The sequence below is a fragment of the Cannabis sativa genome, chromosome X (assembly GCF_029168945.1).
Source record: "Cannabis sativa cultivar Pink pepper isolate KNU-18-1 chromosome X, ASM2916894v1, whole genome shotgun sequence".
In the NCBI taxonomy this organism is placed as follows: domain Eukaryota; kingdom Viridiplantae; phylum Streptophyta; class Magnoliopsida; order Rosales; family Cannabaceae; genus Cannabis; species Cannabis sativa.
The window spans coordinates 21804950-21826654 of NC_083610.1; the positions used below are offsets into that span (position 1 = coordinate 21804950).

At 29.8% G+C, this 21705-nt stretch overlaps 3 protein-coding genes across 3 annotated transcripts; 2 read left to right on the forward strand and 1 right to left on the reverse strand.

Moving 5' to 3' along the window:
• Positions 1 to 13764: 13764 nt before the first annotated feature.
• Positions 13765 to 14340, forward strand: LOC115702769 (histone H3.2). The gene has a single exon (XM_030630206.2). It carries the CDS (start codon positions 13849 to 13851, stop codon positions 14257 to 14259), a length of 411 nt encoding a protein of 136 aa, XP_030486066.1. The 5' UTR covers positions 13765 to 13848; the 3' UTR covers positions 14260 to 14340.
• Positions 14341 to 16266: 1926 nt separating this feature from the next.
• On the forward strand, positions 16267 to 16920 carry LOC115702767 (uncharacterized). The gene has a single exon (XM_030630204.2). It carries the CDS (start codon positions 16404 to 16406, stop codon positions 16782 to 16784), a length of 381 nt encoding a protein of 126 aa, XP_030486064.1. The 5' UTR covers positions 16267 to 16403; the 3' UTR covers positions 16785 to 16920.
• A 1202-nt stretch (positions 16921 to 18122) lies between these two features.
• Positions 18123 to 18722, reverse strand: LOC115702768 (histone H3.2). Its single transcript, XM_030630205.2, has one exon. The coding sequence runs from the start codon at positions 18612 to 18614 to the stop codon at positions 18204 to 18206; it is 411 nt and encodes a 136-aa protein (XP_030486065.1). The 5' UTR covers positions 18615 to 18722; the 3' UTR covers positions 18123 to 18203.
• Positions 18723 to 21705: the final 2983 nt, after the last annotated feature.

Consider the following 21705-nt stretch of genomic DNA (forward strand, 5'->3'; position numbering starts at 1 on the left):
CCTATTGGATGCCGAGTGTGAGAACAGCACAAGGCAGGGCAAGTTACACTTCATGTCTGATCAACATGAGTGGGAGTAGATTGTCGTATGTGAGGACAATGTGCGATAAAATACTATGTGTTATATGTGTGAGTATAGCATGCATTAAGATTACATTGTGATGTGATGTTATATTGTATTTGAGAATAGTATGTGATATGACATGTTGGTATATGTATGCAAGTATGGTATGAATTAATTTGATGTTGTGATATTGTTATACTTATGACTATGTTATCTGGTTGGGGGGGGTTATGTCCTACATAGCTCTTCTTACTGGGCGTTAGCTCACGGGTACTCTGTGTGCAGGTAAAGGCAAAATTATATAGTGAGGGTGGCGAGCTCGAGGCGTGGATTACATGTTAGGGGATTGTCACGATGTTTTGGTTTAAAAATATTTCATTTAAGATTATGATTCAAATAGTTTTTGTAAAGCTTTATATTTTAAGGTTATGAATAAATAAATGTTTTGTTTTAAAAATAATGAGATCTCATGCTTAGTTATTTTTCATTAAAGAAGTCTTTTATTGTCTTTATCTTAAATGGTTTTAAACGGACTAGCTAGTGTGACGTCTCGGGAAATCGGGGCGTTACAATATGGTATCAGAGCAATACGGTCCTAAAGGATGTGGTTGACCCTAACATGTAAAGTTCATTGCCACGAGACGAGCTCGACTCACTGTACTGTAAGTTTTTGTCAATATGTTCATGTTAGTTTTACATATTTTATGTTGCGTTACATCTTTAGTGTAACTAGAAGTTTTCTTTGTGTTTAGAAGAATATGTCTTAAAATTTTATGGGTAGGATTCGATCTATGAGATATTTTTGGAAAAAAAAAAAATCAAGGTATTGCTATATTACGTAATTTAAGTTTGATTTTTGATAAGTTGTACTTATTTTCATAAATAAGGAGCATAAGAAGAGTGTTTTTCAAAAGGAATTGTGTTATAAGCAGATTGGAATAGAGTATGTTAGGAAAAAAAAAAGAATTTAGTTGTTATATTAGTATTTCTAACGAGAGTGTATGTTTCAGGTTTAATAAATTAGACATATATAACTATTGGTACGTTCTTAAGTTTGTTTTTTTTTAAGTGTTAATGGATAGATAATTTTAAGCTCTACTCTTTTATTAGAAATAATTAAGTTGAATTTTGGTTAAGGGTGAAATCTAATCATTAAGGTTATAATAGAAGAATAGATTGTGACAGTCAGTAGCCCCGTGATTCGTAAGGAAATTAGATAGTTTTGTTTGTGTTTATTTGCATAAATTTAAACTCTTTATGTATTGGAATATGGTTTGTTATTATGAATATGTATGTGGTACTGAGAATGTGTGGTATGGACACAATATGAGTTTATGAATTGATATATTGATTAGGGTTGTTTTGACTTGTATATGTTGTATGTTGCATTCATATATTGTGTGTTGTATGCTGCAAGTTGTATGCTAACGTCTCAGGTAAAGTGAGGGACCATGGTGGGGTATGATACGGGGTAAGGCCGTTGAATGTAGAGATACCCTACCCTGCATTTTTCTGAGTCGTGTTTGAAATTATTATGGTGGGGTATGATACGGGATAAGGCCGTTGAATGTAGAGATACCCTACCCTACATTTGTCTGATTCGTGTATGACATTGTTATAGTGGGGTATGATACAGTGATGTTACTGTTGAATATAGAGATACCCTATCTTATAACAATGGTAGGGCTACATAGGCCCAGGTTATTATATGGGCAGATTAGGCCCAGGATATTGTAAGGCCAGGCTAGGCCCAGGTTATGTAAGGAATGGCTATGACATGCCAATGTTATGGTAAAGACATGATATGATTGAAATAATTTGTATATGTTATTGTTATGATTGTGCTATGAGTATGATGTTAGGGTTGTGATCCCTACATATATGTAATGGTTTCGTTTAGTACAAATAAATGGTATATGATTAAGCGAGTAAAGAAAAATATATATGAGAGTTGGATTAAGCGATTTTCGTTCTCGAGTTATTCTTAGAAAGAGTGATTTTGATAGAAAATTTTATTCATATTTCATTAGTTGGATGGATTAGTAAATGTTTCTTTTATAGTGATATGCATGTAGCTCATTCCTGAGAGTATGTTAACTTGTATGCTTCTAAGCCTATATATTGGCTAGCTCGCATGTGTAAGAAGACCTTTAACGATCTTTAGCTTACATGTAGTTCATCTAATTTATAGAAGACATGTGGTCTGTTTGAATGACATCGGTTTGTTGATGATATATTGGATCGTTATGTGTAGGGCAACATTCTTAATAATTATGCTACGTAACTATAATAACGGAATTGTAGCTTTATGGAGGAAATTAAGTTAAAAAAAATTAACATTCAATGAAAGAATGGGAACAATTAAAGAGAAGTTTGCATAAGTTCTTCTACCCTACTCCTTGTTGTTTGTTATTTTTGTATTGTATAATGTGTTCTCAAGTGGCATATAAGGATGTTCATAAGAGAAGAGTTTTTTCTTTATATATAAAATTAGGAGCATGTTATTGCAAAATTTATGTATTTAAAGCACGTATATGTAAGTATTGTGATGGAGTATGTTTGTTATTTAAGTAATATATAAAGGAATAACAATACTTAAATTAGACTGTATATGTTATATGTGTTGTAGTTTGACCAATAAGATAAAAGTTAAGTACATATTTGTTGGGTCCATAAGGTAGATAAGGAGGTCATGTAGTCAGTGGTGACAAACATGAAGTCCCTCGTGTATTTGGTAGTTAAATTTCGAGGACGAAATTTCTTTAAGGAGGGTAGAATGTAATACCCGGTAAAAATATACATATATTTTAAATTTTATTTGTTATACAATTCGTGTGAGAATAAATATTTATTTATTTCTACTAATAGTGAATAGAGGCTATTGCTTAGAATAGTATTGATAGATTTCTAAACATAGTTGAAATTATAGTAAGTGTCAAGGTAAAATTATGGTGTTTTTACGAATTAGGTTAATTACTCAATTAAAGCCCAATATGAAAGTCTATTAGAGTTTTATAGATTATTTAGTGGGTTTAATTTATTGTATGGGTGCATTAAATAACATCATAATGGAATTAATGTCACAAAAATTCGTAGGTTTTGATAAATTCGCAAGATTAAAAACTGTTTTACTAAAATGATCATATCTAGAGTTTTAGAGCTCCGATTGAGGTGATTCCAGTGGCGTTGGAAAGATAATTCAAAGATCTATAAATTTTGTAGAAATAGTTATATCAAAATTCGGAATTTTTCTAGGTGAAAACTGAGCCTAAAGTTACGAAATAAAGGGCTTACTTTTAAAATTTAAAAATTTAGATATTTGTTGATTTAATAATATTTTAGCATTTTATTATATATTATTATTTTTTTAGTTAACCTAAACCTATCAGAATACGATATCTCATAATCTTTTTATCAAACCCTAAACTATCATAGTTTTATTTTTCCTCTCCAAACCAATTAGTCAAAGCCTCATTCTTCTTCATGTTTGCTCCTCTCAAACCTTCCACAATTCTTCTTATTTTCTACCTTCATTCTTAAAGTTTTGGATTTATAATCAAGGCTTGCGGGCTTGAGACATCGAATAGAAATATGTGAAGAGGTATGAAATATTTTCTTGCTCAATAATGCTACATGTTATCTAGGGTTCGGATCTATTATATTTTTTCGTTTTCAGAAAAACAAGTTTCAATAAAATAATGATATCTCTCTTGATATTGATCCGTTTTTAGAGATTTTTATATCGTTGGAAAGCTTATTCGATTTCCCATAAGTTTTATGAAGAAACGTTTTGTTAATTCGAAGTCATACTATGTCAAAAAGTTAGTTTTATTCAATATCATGTGATTCGTTTCTTGAATCTTGTTCTTGCAAAACTGTTTTGGTAAAATTGTAATATCTCTTTGAATATAATTCCAATTTTAAAGATTTTGGTATCATTGGAAAGGGAATTTAATTTCCTAAAACTTTGATGAAGATGTTATCTTCTAGTTCTGAACCATTCAATGTCAAAAGTTTGTATTTTTGCTAAGTTGTGTAATTCGTTACTCCATATTCCTTCTCTGAAATAGTTTCAGTAAAACAATCATAACTCCCTCAGTTTTAATCCATTTTTAATGATCTTTATATCATTGGAAAGATAATGAAATTTTCTATAATTTTTATGAAGACAACTTTCACTGAATTAGTATATTTGTTGGTCAAAAATAGTGATCTTTCTGCTGTACTGTAAGAGTACGAATTTTAATGTTAGGGCCTTGAACCATGTGTTGTTATAGGTAGTAGTGACGAGATAACAAGTCTTAAGCAGTGGGATTTGAGGATCTTGTCCTCAACAAGAAAATTTATTGAGGTGCTTGGAGTAGCAAGAAGGTGTTCTTAACAACCGAGGTGAAGAATAGTTGACATTCGTGCATTGTGGTGTATGTTGAAACATACAACCGTATTATGGGTTTGTATTTGCATATTTTATTCTATGGTAGATTGTTGTTTTATGCTAATGTTATTAGTGTGTGATAGTGATAAGGCTTTTGACTCGTTTGTGTGAGGATAGCACTTATAGGATAGGTTTTCTGCTGCTGGTGTGAGCATAGCACTGCAGGATATATTTTTGGCTGCTTGTATGGGTTTACTTGCAGGTTATCCTATCATGGGTGAGTAGAACTTGTGATAAGGGATTGCCCTATTGGATGCCGAGTGTGAGAACAGCACAAGGCAGGGCAAGTTACACTTCATGTCTGATCAACATGAGTGGGAGTAGATTGTCGTATGTGAGGACAATGTGCGATAAAATACTATGTGTTATATGTGTGAGTATAGCATGCATTAAGATTACATTGTGATGTGATGTTATATTGTATTTGAGAATAGTATGTGATATGACATGTTGGTATATGTATGCAAGTATGGTATGAATTAATTTGATGTTGTGATATTGTTATACTTATGACTATGTTATCTGGTTGGGGGGGGTTATGTCCTACATAGCTCTTCTTACTGGGCATTAGCTCACGGGTACTCTGTGTGCAGGTAAAGGCAAAATTATATAGTGAGGGTGGCGAGCTCGAGGCGTGGATTACATGTTAGGGGATTGTCACGATGTTTTGGTTTAAAAATATTTCATTTAAGATTATGATTCAAATAGTTTTTGTAAAGCTTTATATTTTAAGGTTATGAATAAATAAATGTTTTGTTTTAAAAATAATGAGATCTCATGCTTAGTTATTTTTCATTAAAGAAGTCTTTTATTGTCTTTATCTTAAATGGTTTTAAACGGACTAGCTAGTGTGACGTCTCGGGAAATCGGGGCGTTACATTGGTGCTGATTTTAGTTCAAACTCATCACTTGCCAAGCTTGAAGGCAAGTACAACAACAATTTTCAAGTTGTCTTGCATGACGCTTATTACGGGCGTCAACCGCTTGTTGATGTGGCGCTCAGGTAAGTCTCTCTCAACCACAATTTTATTTTAACACATTGGGGACAATGTGCATCTTTAGTTTGGGGGGGAGAGATTTAATTTTTTTTTCAGTTTTTCAGTTTATGTTTTCGTTTTTTTTTAGTTTAGTTTTTGTTTTTGTTAGTGTCATGTGTTGATAACTGAGCTAGAATATTGATTGACTTACTGTTATTCACTTGTGCAATGGATTGAAATCTTAATTGTGTGCTTGAGTCATAACTTTTTGAATTGAATTAGATGTGTATTAGAAGGTTGTTCATTTAGATGTAAAACATTTGTTTTTGACGCATGTCACTTTTGTTCTACTTGGATTGTGGAATGTTGACTTGACATGAAATAGAATTTGTTTGACATACTTTCTTGAAGCGAAATCCTTGATAATTTTTGTTTGGAAAGTGATTTAAGCAAGTTTTCTTTGGACCGATTGAGCCTTTCAAGCCTACCTAGAAATTTCACCATAGTATACCCAAAGTTGAGCCTTAACCTATTCTAAAAACTTCTCACCACTTACCTAAGCTAAACTCATTATCCTTAACTCTTTTCACTCTAAACATACTTTATTATGCCATGAGCCTTTAAGCAAGTTTGGGGGGATAAATTGTTGTAAGTGGGGAAATAAAGTGTACTAGTGAATGATTGAAAAAAAAAAGAGAAAGTATTGTGTGTTGTGCCTCTAGTAAAAAAAAAATAGAAGAAAAAGAGAAAGAAAAGAAAATATGTGATAATGTCTTCTTGAGAAAAAACTAAGAAAAAAATATGAGGTATGCACATAGGAAAAAATATGCAATCTCTTACTATTGTCTTTGGGATATATGAAAGAAAAGAAAGAAAAACTAAATGTGGGTGCTTGCTTGGTTAATTGTGCTTATGGTATAATGTAGCTTAAATGACTTGTCACCTACCCATGTACCTAAGCCACGTTGCGATAACCTAAAAAGACCTATTGATTCCAAAGAAAAATTTGTCAACATTAGTGGAGAGAGGTATATCATCCAAACTTATTGAACATGGGTTAGCGGAATGTCGGGAAGTGTAGAATGGTTGTGATATGAATGTCAAATGCGATGTTTTGTGTCTGTATGAATTGCTTACTTCTGAATTGTGCATCCAAGTTAGTTCTTAGAGTTATTGAGTTGAAATTCTGGTTATTGATTTGCTTGAAGTTGTGCAGGTGGTAGTAGCAGTTCAATCATTTGAAGGTTTAGTTATCTATTACATTGTTTTTTTTAGTTTAGTTGAGTTTTAGCTTTACTCGGGGGCGAGTAAAGATTCAGTTTGGGGGAATTTGTTAGGCTATTTTTAGCCTAAGTTTTGGATCACATTTTATAGTTGTTTTCCTTCTTTATTATTATTTTTAGAATAGAATTACGCTTGTTTTCTTTGATTTCAGGTTTCTACACTTGGAATGTATAAATTGGACAAATTTCGGAAAACAGTGATCTATAAAATAGAGAAAATTTTGAAAGAGAATAAAGCTGAAAGTTCAAGCCTAAATTCGACTATGTTCTGATCATAAACGTTTTAGATCTCTTTCTTATCTTTCCAACGCATCTTGAATCAGCTCATTTGGAGTTCGGATGAGAAAGTTATGCTCATTTTACTAAAACAGATCGAAGCTGAAAATTCCATCTCGCCGCGGCGAGAATTCCATGGCCGCGGCTAGAAAGTCTGGGCAGAAACGTAGTTTTTTGATGCACTTTTGGCCGCGGCGAGACCACTTTTGGCCGCGGCGAGCGTCCGTACGGTCAGGGGTATTTTTGTCCGACGAACCCTAAAAATTAGTTATAAATAGAAAACTGCGATTGGAAGTCAGGGAGAGCGATCAGAAACCCTAAAATACAGCTGAGAGCGGCAGGAAGAGCACAGAGATTGAAGTGAAGATCCAGAATTCATCCACCAACAGTTCTTTTCTCTATTCCTCGTTAATTTCTTTATGTTGAATATTGCTATAGGAATGGTTATGGATTTGTTTCTGAACTAAATTTCCCATTTAGGGAGGATGATGATTGTTGTTTAATGTTTTGCCTAGTTAATGTTTAATTACCATTCCTCAATTCTTGTGTGTGAAATTATCTTAATTTGTTCTTAATTTCATGTTTAAGATTGATCACCTTGTGCATGCTCTATGATCTCAATTCGAAATCTGAAAAGTGAGAATTGAGAATGCTAAAATTAAGATAATCAATGTTCTATGTGAAACGAAAGTATTTGCATGACTTATGTGACGAGTAGATTATTACTTAATGCTGATTTCATGTTAGTTTAATTAAGGAATTAATTAGATAACATGTGATTTAGAATCTAGAAGATCTGAAAGGAGCTAGGTTATTTCATAATCTGTCATTCACTCCAAGAATAGGATAGTAATTAAGCATTAACGATTTGGGTAAACAACAACAGGATTCTCCTCCCTATTATCTCATCTTGCTCAACTTTCAATTGTGTTATCAAGTTTTACGAGATTACTTTCATACTTTACTATTTTTAAATCATAATTACTTTTGATCTGCCAGATAGAATTATAAGTATAGTTTAGTGGTATTTAATCCAATTCCCTGTGGGATCGACCTCACCTGTGTGAGATTTACTACTTGATTGCGTATACTTGCGTAGTGTTTATAAATTATAGCAACAAGTTTTTGGCGCCGTTGCCGGGGAATTGTATAAAGATTGATATTACATAAAATTATACTAACTTCTACTTTGGTTCTTTTTGCTTATTTCTAATCTGTTTCTTTTAGATTAATTTTTGTAATATTATTAAAAATTAAATTTGTTCTAATTTGGTTTTACTTTTTAGTTTTAGTATTAATTTTGTTGTTCAAATTTTTATCTTTTTAGTACTAATTTAGTTTATTTTTCTTTTAATTTTACTAATGTTTTACTTATGAGTTTGACCTGCAAGATAAATCCAGATGCCATTAGAACTAAATCAAAGAACAGAGCTGAAACAAAGAGAAAGAAAGAGAGAAAGAACTATAGAAAGAATGGAGAAGAAAAGACAATCTCATTGATCAAAGATTGTTACAAACTATTTATACAGAGAAAGAAATTAAACAATCTGCTATAACAGAAAACCAGAAATCAAGCTAACAACCAAACAACAATAACAAACTTTATAACAAACTAACTAACTCTCAACAGTGGCCTTAACAAAGATGAAGACCCTCTTGATTCAACAGGAACTTGAAATGAGAGGAAAATCTCCGACAAGAAGTTTGAAGAAAAGGGTGATAAGGTTTATAGTGTCATTATCATGAGTTTTGGTGACAAAGTATTGAGACAAGTCTCCAAATAGAATTTAGCTGTGGGTATGGAAAGATATCAAAGGTTGTATATGACCAAATCCTAGTAAATTATTTATACCTACAACAAGCTTTATATTCTTCTAAGATGCAAGAATGTAAACATGTTGAATATTAGTTAGATATTTTTAATAAACTAATTCTTTACTTAGAAAATATAGATGTTATTATATATATTAAAGATCTGACCTTGCTTTTACTATGCTCTTTGCCAAGAATTTATGCTCATTTTAAGTAAACATTGGTGGATGAATTAAATGTTGAGGTGGAGTCTAATGATAAACCTTTGGATGATCAAGCTGATAATGAGCTAAAAAAAATTGAGGAATGTTGATGACAGTTATCTACTAGCTATAGATAAAATAAAAAGGGCAAACAAAAGCTTCATATTGGTATGACAATATTGATTTAAGGATGCACTTAACATTAAGGAAAATAATAAATTGCTAAAGTTTGTGGAGAAAGAGAGGATAGAAGTCATTGCATGGTTGATAACCATACATGGACTATGTTTAAGAAGACTATATGCTCACAAGGGGTCAACTGCAAATGGATATTCAAACGAAAAGAGGGTATTACAGGTATTTGAACCAGCTAGATTCAAGTAAAGACTTTGAGTTCAAGGTTTCAATTAGATAGAAAAGGTGGATTTCAGAGATGTTTTTTCATAAGTAGTTAAGCACGGAACAATTAGAGTTCTTTTGTTCATGGTAACAAAACTTGGCTTCAATTTGAAATAATTGGATGCGAAAATTTTTTTCTTGTATGAAAAGCTTGATGAAACTATTTCGATGGTACATTTGAAGGATTTCAGTAAAAGGTTAAAGATGGTGTAAATTTGTGTTAAATTTGCCTTAAAAACTGAGTCAAAGTTATATTTGGCCTAAATTTTACAATTGTACTTCAATGCACTAGAGTAAAATGAATTTAATTTTTATGGAAAAATTACGACTAAAAGTGCAGAATCAAAATAACTAATCTTTAAACAATCTAACGATTAACAAATACAAAATAGTAATCAGATGAAAAATAAGGATGAACAAAGTATGAAAAACCATAAAAGAATAAAATAATAAAATCAATACCAAAATATACTCATTCAAGATCGATAGAGGGATGTGATCGATAGATCGATGAGTCTACTCCGGTTCTGGAACACAACCAAATTCCTCTTTATTGATTGAGCAAGAACATGTAAAATACAATCGTAATATCTATTCTCTGAAGGATTCTCTCAAAGTGTTTCAACTCTCACACTCTTATTCAAGAATCTTCTTCATCTACATAAGATTCTTCATACAAAACCAAACTCAATCTCTCTCTTTTCTTTATACCTCTCTCTCTACCTCTCAATCTTTTTTCTTTCTGTCTCTCAATCTCAATCTGAACCATGTTCTGAAAGACAAGTGTGGGTGGTATTTATAATCTTAGGATCAAGATCCTAAAGTCTGTGGCTGCAAGATATGAGATTGTTAAGTTAGTTAGACAATAACTAACTTAATCAATCCTCATTTGAGCGAGATCTCCACGTTAGCATAAGTCAAAAGGCTTCCGGGAACATATATGAGCTTCCAGAATTACGGACCAAAGACACTCACTAAGGAGCTTACGGATAGGATATAGCCAGCTGAAGTCGACTATCTAGAACTACCTTTCTAAGATGAACAACTAGCCATCTGAAACTCCATCCTGAAGAAAGGCTAGCTTTTCCTGAAGACCCTTCTCGAAATGATAAGAGAGCCTTTTAGAATTGACTTTTGTGAGTGAACAACTTTCTAGGATTGACTTTTGTAGACCTTTTCACTTGGAAGAACTATACCACAATTTTAATAGAAGGGATGATGGTAACATAAGTTAATTATTCCACTATTTCACTATGAATCTTTCTTGGTCTCAAATTGACACCAAAGTATTGTTATATTATTTTTAATATAATAATATGTAGATTAAAATGTGGTAATATATAATATTATGTGAATAATATATATTAAGTGTGTATGGTAAATAAATGTGTAACCTATAACTTAACCTACACTTTTGTAACCTACATAGTAACTTGGAGAGGAGTTACAATTTGTTGTCATTTGTAACTCTTGTGTTGATCACACATTATTAGTGTAATAAAAGGGTTGTTACACAATTTGGTTTAAGGATTTCAAAATTATGATGATATAGTTGTTACAAAATGTAATACTCATTTATGGGAGAGAAATGAGGTGGTATTTTGAATCCTAAGAGTGATCATCTAAACACTATATAAAGGAGTCTAATGTGCTCATTGAGATGAAGTTTTCTATCAATAAAGCACTTTGCTAGAAAACCCTAAAGCTTGATAATTCCCAAAGCTATTTCCTAGAGAGTTCCCATGGTGATCCCCACTAATCTACACTCAAAGTTGTGAGTGAGTATTTATATATATATACATATATTATTCTCTTGTTATATATATACATATATTATATTACATGTGTTGTAATCTTCTCTTCTACATTTCTTATATATAATATATATAGTGTATATATATTGTATAGGGTGACTATTCAATGGTTACATTTTTATTGTAACTATATGGTTACATTTTTTTTTACCTGTAATAGCAGGTTACAAATAAGTAAAAATTCTATTTTCAGAATTAATTAATTATAATTAATTATTTTTTAAGTAATTAAATAAATATTAAACAAGACCTTTTTTAGCAATTAAAATTTATAATTTTTTTTTATTTATATATAAATCCTTTGGCTTAATTATTTTAACAATTAAGCCATTTAATTATAATATTTACATTTTTTTTTTACAAAAATTAAACTTAATTTTATATAAATTAAAATTTTGTCCTTAGAATAAATTTTTTTACAAGAACACACCCTGCTTCTTTTTTGCAGGATTATCATACTCTTGTCGTGCATGGTTGCATGATACTCTTTGTTGAAAATGTCTCAATTGCATTGCATTTATATTCGTTTGTCTTTATGTAATGTGTGGAATTATAACTTCGAAATCTTGATTTGGGTCTCGAGAGTCAAATTAAAAACAAGCCAGCTAATTTCAACTTCGCTAGATTTATCATTGTGTGTGCTGATTACGTCCCCAAACAACCAAATTTGTTTGACTGCTCAGGTTAGACATTTTTAAGCTCTTTTGTTTTTTATTTTTATTTATAATATTTTTTTTTTCAACTTGTGTCATTAATTTGTTTTCAAATATTTATAAATCCAATATTACATTCTTTTCTTTTAAAATGTTCATTACATAATAATTACATAATATTGTTTTTTAAATTTGTAAATCTTACAAATTGTAATAAAATTATACAACGACACAAACATTTACACAGTCCCATACACTTACAAGGGAGTAAACTCAGGTTATAATCTGCTAGTATTTTAACTGTTGTTTTCCGTACATGAATGAAACATTAAAAAAGAGTTTTTTAATAATATTTGTTTAGATATTGTAATAAATTTGAGTTTGCACAACTTGAATGGAATAAAGTGGCATTGATACTTGTATTTACAGTTGGACAACTATTAGAGTGAAATAACCTGTTTAGATATTGTTCTAAGAGCCAACTTTCAATTGAAGCCTCACCTGAGTCAGAGAACCACCCACCTAGCACTAGGAGAGCTTAGTTGATTGCTCTTGAACCTTTTCATGACACTCTTGACAATCCAAAGCTACTAGAATTGCTTCAATTGCTTCTTCTTTGTAGAAGCTGCATCTTGAGCGATCACTCTTATTTCTCAAAAAAAAAAAAAAAGTCTTATATTCCCACTGTAAGCTTAAGGTCTCTCTGTCTTCCTTGTAGAAAATTTTTCCCAATCAAACAAAACAATAACATAAAATTAATACAAGATAAAATTGAAAGAAACATTGACAATAAAATTACAGCTCATAGACTAGAAAGCGAAAATAATAACACCATTTCATTATAATTATCCAATAACTTGACGATGCTTGCTAATGGTTTATAATAGAGTTTTTAGTTGTAGCAAATTATGGCAATTTTATTTCCCAAAATTAAGACAATAAAAAAAAAACAGAACAATTAATCCTAACTACTACTCTCGAACCAAACAAGAAGAATAATGTAAAAAAAATTGAAAAATGAGCATCTTAGAAAAAATATCACAATTTCAGGTAGCATACATTCGAGTGTAGGTAATCCCGAACAAATCATAAAAAATAAAACTATAATTATAAGTATAATAAAATTTTAATTATGAAATTATATGTGTAAAACTTTAAATAATTTTAGTATAAAAAAATAAATTGCTAAAAGATCCTTATTTAATAATAAATTGCAAAACATTAATTAATAATTATATTTAATTTAATTTTAAAATATAATTAATCTTAATTAAAATTTTAAAAGGAAATAAATTAACAGGTTAAGAAGGTCATTTTTTATTTATTTTTATTTAATTTCTAAATTAATCACAACCATTTAATAGTGATCCAATGGCTAAAAAAATGTAACCATGATGGTTACAATAAAAATGTAACCATTGAAACCTTCTCCATATTGTATATTATGTTGTTGTAACATTTATTTAATCTCTTTGTTGGTCCTTGTATTGTATTACAATAGAGTTGTAATATTTTGATTTTCTTCCATTATAATAATATCTCTAACAAGTATCTTAGAGGGGAGGAACCTTTGAGGCCAATAGATTTTTGTTCTCTAATAAAACAAATATTTTAATTTTGTAGTAACAAAAATTTGATTATTATTATTATTGAGGTACTTTAAATTATCTACCTTCGTTTATGGTTTATTACAATATTTATTTGTACGCGCCAAAACAAAAGATTATTATTGGTCAATAACTCAAGACACGGATCGCGATCCGTATGAAGACACTAAATTAAATCTACACCGTTGTTTGAAAAGAAATCTAACGCTCCAAATTGACACTCACTCCTATAAATACCGAACTCAAATCTAGTCATTTCCATCACTCAATTTTCCCGAGAAACAAACAATTTCATCTCTCTTTCAATCCGATATATTTGATTCTCAATGGCTCGTACCAAGCAGACAGCAAGGAAATCCACCGGAGGAAAGGCTCCAAGGAAGCAACTGGCGACCAAGGCAGCAAGGAAGTCAGCTCCGGCGACCGGAGGAGTGAAGAAGCCACATCGTTTCAGGCCAGGAACTGTAGCCTTGAGGGAAATCAGGAAGTACCAGAAAAGCACTGAGCTTTTGATCCGTAAGCTTCCATTCCAGAGATTGGTTAGGGAAATCGCTCAGGATTTCAAGACCGATCTTCGATTCCAGTCGAGCGCTGTGTCTGCTCTTCAAGAGGCCGCAGAGGCTTACTTGGTGGGTCTGTTCGAAGACACCAATCTGTGCGCCATTCACGCCAAGAGGGTTACGATCATGCCTAAGGATATTCAGTTGGCTCGTAGGATTAGAGGCGAGAGAGCTTAGGTTTTTGTAAAATGGTAATTGGTAACCAATCTTAATGTAATGTTGTTATTAGTAATGAAATCATATCATTTTATGACCTTATTCTTGTTTTGTTTCTTTGTACATCTTTTCTTTTGTACTTGTTTAGTGATTAGTCTGTTTTTCATATTCATTTTCCAACACTAGCAATTATAAAAAATGTTGTTATAAGATTAAGTTAAATAAACTAAACTCTAAACTTGAAAATTTTCATTTTGTTAAATGATAAATGAATATTTTATTTTACTAAATACAATTAATTTTGTCAGATGTAGATTGAGTGATTAATAAGATTTGTTTTGACAAAAAATAATTAAGAGTATTATTTAACATGTTCAAATTTATTATTTAACTAGAAAGATGATTTACAAATTCAAAATAGTATTTACCATTTTTTATATGGCCATATGTAATCAAATGTTTAACAAAAATAATCAAATTCAAATGGATTGCAACAATCAAATGCCAATAGGGTTCAAATTAGAGCTCACAGGAGACACTGGCCTATTACTCACTGACCCCAAAAATCAAGAACTGTGTAACTCTGTTCTTGTCAATAGAAACTCTATGGAGATTTGGGAAATTTTAGTTACCAACACAAGTATGGAAAAAGGGAGATGTTGGTTTCTTAAAGGGAATCAATTACCAACTTTTGTAGAGGAAGGTTTCATCTCTCTTTGTTGAAAGATGGCAATTTTGTTCTTAATAGCATAAATTTGTCACCTGGATTTACCAATCATAATTGATCACTACACAAGTGATAATACTAATAATGAAATGTTTATGTTGAGTGGGGCAGAGAAAACTTCTATTGTAGACTACTTTTATAGAGCAACTCTTGATTTTAATGGTGTTTTTAGAGCATATATATATCGTCACCCCAAGAATCCAGATAATATTTCCATGCAAATATTTCACAGTGGTTATAATACAATATGTAAATTGAATGTAGATAAGAGGCCAGGTTATATAACTACTTTTATTGAGCATCTTCTTAAAAGACTTTGGGTTTAAATTCTCACAGTTTTGTTCTAGGACATCTTCCTCAAAAGGTCTCATATCAATAGAGATAGATATGCCCATCTTTATATATTAATGATTCTTCTTATTCCTAGCCAATGTAGAATTTTTTAGATTTGGTTAGATTATGTGAAGAGGGAGATCAAAGATACTGGTGTATGAGTATGAGATGAGTTCATGAGCATGAATGAAACTCTATCAAGATTGTTTTGGGTGACATGAGATTGAGACCAAGTTGGAACCAGAGAGAACCCACTGGACTTTTTTACTTACATGAAGAGTGAAACACTCATTGTGATATAAAGTCACAAAAGATATACTTGACTTTGGATAGGCAAAGGTTTTGTTAATCAACCAGTTATGTCATACTAATTTCTACCATTGGAGGAGCAAAGGGATATCTTGTTGTTGCTCTTGAATGGAGAAAATGCAGTATAGATTGCAAATGAAACTTTTGTAGATAAAAGTATTTTTAGCCAAATAAGATCTTCCAAAGTTAAAAGTTAGGCCAACTCTAATAGTGAAACTTAAATTTAGTGTTAAACTAACACTAAAAATGTGTAATTTTAGTAATAAATTTGTTTTATATTTCAACCACAACATTAAAAATATATTCTTTATTGTGAAAATTTTGTAAAATTTTGAGAAATTAGGAAAAATTTAACACGTCAAAATAGGATTTAAACAATTTATTTCATAGGTGTATAAAATAGGAGAATCTTGCATGTAACAGAATATTTAAATCTTGTTTTCAGTATGTTAAATTTTTTCAAATCCTCAAAATTTTATAAGATATACACGTTATAATTATTTAAAACAACTTGCTTTAAATACTTCTTGATTTTTGAAATACTATTTGTAATTATAAATTATTTTAAATTTTTTAAAATTTGATAAGATGTTAAATAAAATATATTTTTTGCAATCGAAGAAAAATTTGTAATATTTGACTGAAGATGAAAACGACAGAAAAGAGACTAAAACGACAAGAATTTTCCACGAACGCGGTTTCGAGACTTTTGAAGAGTCTTCACTTCTCTTCTTCTTCTTATTCAAAACCAAAGAAACCATTTTTTTATTTTCTCAGTAACCAAACACACCAATCAATGGCTTCAATCTACAATTGCCACGAATGCGGAACCGATCTCAACCTAAGGACCGTCCATATGTACCCACCGGAAGTCTACTTCGAGGCCGGTAACAAGGGTACACTCTCGTTCTCGACGGTGGACGCTACCAAGTTCAAATTCGTAAAAGAGGACAAGATTCGACCTTTTTTCGAAACCCTAGATTATTGGGGGATTCAGAGAAAGAGGACGAAGATCAAATGTTCCAATTGTGGGAAGCTTGTGGGTTACATCTACGATGATGGCGTTCCTTTGAGTGATCATCCTGGTCAATTTCACTTTGGTCCTAGTCAGGTCATTCCTAGGGCTCCTCGTTACAGGTTCAAAACCAAAGCCCTTCGAATTACCTCTGAAAATTAGGGCTTTTCTTTTTTTCCTCTAATTTCATTCTTGAATTTTATGTATGTGTGTATATATATACATATATCTGTGAAAAGTAACATAAAGTTCAAAGCTTTGTTTTTGTGATTAAATAAAGGTTTTGTTTTTGTGTTAATTATCTTTCTTCTTGTAATTTTTTACTGCAAAATTAAAAGGGTTATTTTTGAATATCATGAAAATTGAATCTAATCTAGTTATTAACAAGGTTAATTAGGTTTGTTTAGTGGCAAAATAGACATACTTATAAATGGAAATTATATGTGACTATCAAATTTATGATTCATTCCTTATTTGTTCTTCTTCTCTCTGTTTTTAAAAATTAAAGTGAATATCTTTGATAAAATTTAGTTGACAAAGAAGAGATATTGAATATGATTAATGCATATTAGACTTTTATATAAACATGGTTTGTATGTATATTGGTCAAGTACTAATATTTTTTTTGGTATTGTTTATATTTTGGTATTGTTCTCTACTATCCAAGTGTTGATATTTATTAAAAAACACATAAGTTTAATGATAAATCACTAAAAATGGATAATAAGGTGAAAAGATTCTATGGAAGAGGAGCTCAACTTGTATTGTACTATTATTAAGTGGATTAGTCCAATTCCCAAACTGACATAAAAAACTAAGAATAAACTAACAAACTTTTTTTTTTTTTTAAATCAAGTTTTCTCGGACAACTAAATTACATTAATTAACTTTATTAGATACTAAGAAACTTAATATATAAATTATAAAGAGATTGAAAGGGACTCTAATTTACAGCTGCTCTCCTATTCAAAAACATTGTTGTGAATTGAAGAGAGCACAAACCATAAATAAGATAAGTGAATTGAAGAGTATTAGTAGTGATGATACCATGACTAATCTTTGAGTAATTCATAAGCATACCCTTTTTACCTTTCTTCTCTAGCATTACCAATTCTTTCTCAAGAATTAGTTTGAATATACTTAAGACTTGTCCAATTTTCTCATCATCATAATTTAATGCGGTTAAAATCTTGAATAGTAAATCAATAAATCGAGAATTAAGTATTTGCTTCATGTTTGATTCCATCGTATACAACAAACAAATTTCAATAAATAGAAAATATATTATTATATATACTACACATTAATGATATTACAAATTTTAATTTTTAATTTTTATCAAGTGTTTTGCTAAAGATTTAGCAAAAGCTTCATACCTAAATGCTAATAGTACCTATTCTATTCTACAATAAACATAGTTTAAGTTGATAAAATTCCATTTGTAATAAAAATATAAACAAGATCTACAAAGAAACAAAACAAGAAGCATGCTTTCTCGAATAAGGTCATAAAATGATATGATTTCATTACTAATAACAACATTACATTAAGATTGGTTACCAATTACCATTTTACAAAAACCTAAGCTCTCTCGCCTCTAATCCTACGAGCCAACTGAATATCCTTAGGCATGATCGTAACCCTCTTGGCGTGAATGGCGCACAGATTGGTGTCTTCGAACAGACCCACCAAGTAAGCCTCTGCAGCCTCTTGAAGAGCAGACACAGCGCTCGACTGGAATCGAAGATCGGTCTTGAAATCCTGAGCGATTTCCCTAACCAATCTCTGGAATGGAAGCTTACGGATCAAAAGCTCAGTGCTTTTCTGGTACTTCCTGATTTCCCTCAAGGCTACAGTTCCTGGCCTGAAACGATGTGGCTTCTTCACTCCTCCGGTCGCCGGAGCTGACTTCCTTGCTGCCTTGGTCGCCAGTTGCTTCCTTGGAGCCTTTCCTCCAGTGGATTTTCTTGCTGTCTGCTTGGTACGAGCCATCGGAAATGAAATGAATCGGATTTAAAGAAAGATGAAGTTGTTTGTTTCTCGGGAAAATGCGAAGGGAAAATTGAGTGATGGAAATGCTTAGATTTGAGTTGGGTATTTATAGGAGTGAGTGTCAATTTGGAGCGTTAGATTTCTGTCAATCAAGGGTGTAGATTTAATTTGGTGTTTCAATGCGGATCGCCATCCGTGTCTTGAATTATTGACCAATAATAATCTTTCATTTTGGCGCGTACAATTAAATATATATATTTTTTTTTGATTAAAACCTCACTAATAATATTAATAATCAATTGATCTCAAAATAATAATAATAATAATAATCACTTCTTTCAAAAAATTAATAAATAAATAAATAATAATAATCAACTTTTTGTTACTACAAAATTAAAATATTTGTGATACTATAAAGCAAAAATCGGATTTAAATAAATAAATAAATCAATCAAAAATAAAATTTTCTTTTGTTAAAAAAAAATAAAAATCTTTAAATAAATATCATATGATCTTATTCTATGTTTAAGATTAAATTTATTTTGTCGCTGAAGAATTAGTTGTTTTTAAATATGGATATTATTCCATTTCAAAGAAAATAAAAGATATTATTTTTATTTATTATTTTAATAAAGTATAAATGTAGAAAGATAGTTAAAAAAAATATACACAACGATTTTCTATTTTTTAAATCTTATATATATAAAAAAGTAATTTTGTACAGAATTAATTTTGATTGTGACATGTTATAACCGAATATGATATATTTATCACACTAATCGAAACAATAATCTTATCTTATATAAATAGATATATTAGATATTTATTATAATTTTAAAGATCAAATTTAAATAATATATAATATGGTTATAAATAGGATAATGATTATTAAAACTACTATAAAAATAGTTTCTTTCATATACCAAAATTGTTAGTAATATATTTATTGAATTATATTGTATTTCTCAACCCATTAGCAAATCAATAACCATGGTATCAAAATTACAACGTAAAGCTATTCGAAAAGCAGATATTGCATTGTGTCTTCAATATGTTAATTTGACATTTATGTTTAAAAGAGAATTAAGTTATAATGATGAGAAATTTGGAGAAGTCTTGGGATTGATTAAACAAATTCTTGAGAAAGAATTTGTAAAGCTAGAGAAGAAGAATGGTAAGACTAGAGTGGTTCACAAGATTTTGAAATGGTTGAATTTTATTACTATGAAAACAAAGTCAAAGATTGTTTATGGTATCACCACTACTACTACTACTCCTCTTCTTCAATTCACTTATCTTATTTATGATTTAAGTTCTCTTACTTTGGATTTGGAAAATATTTATAAACGCGTTGAAGAAGACGATGATAGTGATGATAATGATGATTTTATTGATTTTGATATTTCTAAATTCAAAGAAAAATTAGATTTGATAAAGGAAAAGACAAACTTATGGTACGAAGATATTTTATTTAGAAAGAGAAGAGTACTTGGTCGGGTTTTTTAAATAGTTACTTATATTATTGTTATGATTATTAGTTTGTTTACATTTTAGAAAAAGTTTATTTTCATTTTTTTTTCTTTTTCTTATGTATGAATATCATAATGATGTTCTTGATTTAATAATTTAAATATTAATTTCTCCAATCTCATGTCTTTACATTGTTGTTATAATAATATCATAATAATATTCTTACCTATTTGTTTAAATTTATGAATATGCTAATGATGTTCTTAATTTAAATATTAATTTCTCCAATCTCATGACTTTACATTGTTGTATGATAATCATCAATATCAATATATATAAATAAAGGAAAGCACAATAGTGATGACATGGCAGTTTCTATAAAATTTCTTTCCCTTTCTTTGTTTTCTCATATTTTCACATTTTTTTAAAAAAATTTAGTTACTTTTCTTTAATAATAAGACCTTTCATTTTTTTCATCTCACCTTATTTAATAATAAGACCTTTCATTTTTTTCATCTCACCTTATTTAATAATTTTATATAATTATATCATGATCTTTGATTTACAATCTTAACAGTTACACAATGATAATATAGTATTCAATATTCCCTTTTTATAACTTGCCCCACTAAATTAAACAAAATAGTTACTACAAAATCAATCTATATATCTTTCCCTTTCTTTGTTTTCTCATATTTTCACATTTTTTTAAAAAAATTTAGTTACTTTTCTTTAATAATAAGACCTTTCATTTTTTTCATCTCACCTTATTTAATAATAAGACCTTTCATTTTTTTCATCTCACCTTATTTAATAATTTTATATAATTATATCATGATCTTTGATTTACAATCTTAACAGTTACACAATGATAATATAGTATTCAATATTCCCTTTTTATAACTTGCCCCACTAAATTAAACAAAATAGTTACTACAAAATCAATCTATATATTAGACTATAAAAGAAGCACGATCTATTGCCATTGTTCATATGAGAATTATGTGATGATCTCTCAATCTACATTCTTCATGATCACTATATATATCTACATAGATGATTATAAAGATTGTTCAAATTTTTTTCTTTTCCAAAGTATTTTTATTTCTTTTTTAGATTTTATTAAAGTTAGTATTAACATATACATTAAATAGTATTTTTTTTTAAGTTCTTCTTAAGAATATCAAAAATATATTTAGATGTAAAAATATATATATTTGGCAGTATTAATTATTATATAATGTAATATGATTAGTTAGTTATAGATATAATAAGGTGAAAAGGTAAAAATTGATATAAAATGTATATTTGTAAAAGTACATTATTCATGTTTATTATTATATCATGTTGGTTATGTTTGGATTTTTAGATATACTAATTATTTTGTGGCTTTCTCTCATTGTTTTAATTTTTATTTTTTTATACATACGTGTATCTAATTATTAATTATTTATCATTTTCAAAAAAAAAATATTAATTATTTATTTATATATATATCTATTTATACATATGTTTTAACTATCTATATTTATATATTTGTATAATTTTGAAGCTAGGATGATATTGTACGGTAATTTGGGCGATAATATAATTGTTATGAGAAAATTAATTAGAGTGTATC

What these genes read in the sequence shown, in the direction of transcription:
- LOC115702769 (XM_030630206.2), top strand. Translation starts at nt 13,849, where the DNA reads ATGGCTCGTACCAAGCAGACAGCAAGGAAATCCACCGGAGGAAAGGCT.
- LOC115702767 (XM_030630204.2), top strand. Translation starts at nt 16,404, where the DNA reads ATGGCTTCAATCTACAATTGCCACGAATGCGGAACCGATCTCAACCTA.
- LOC115702768 (XM_030630205.2), bottom strand. Translation starts at nt 18,614, where the DNA reads ATGGCTCGTACCAAGCAGACAGCAAGAAAATCCACTGGAGGAAAGGCT.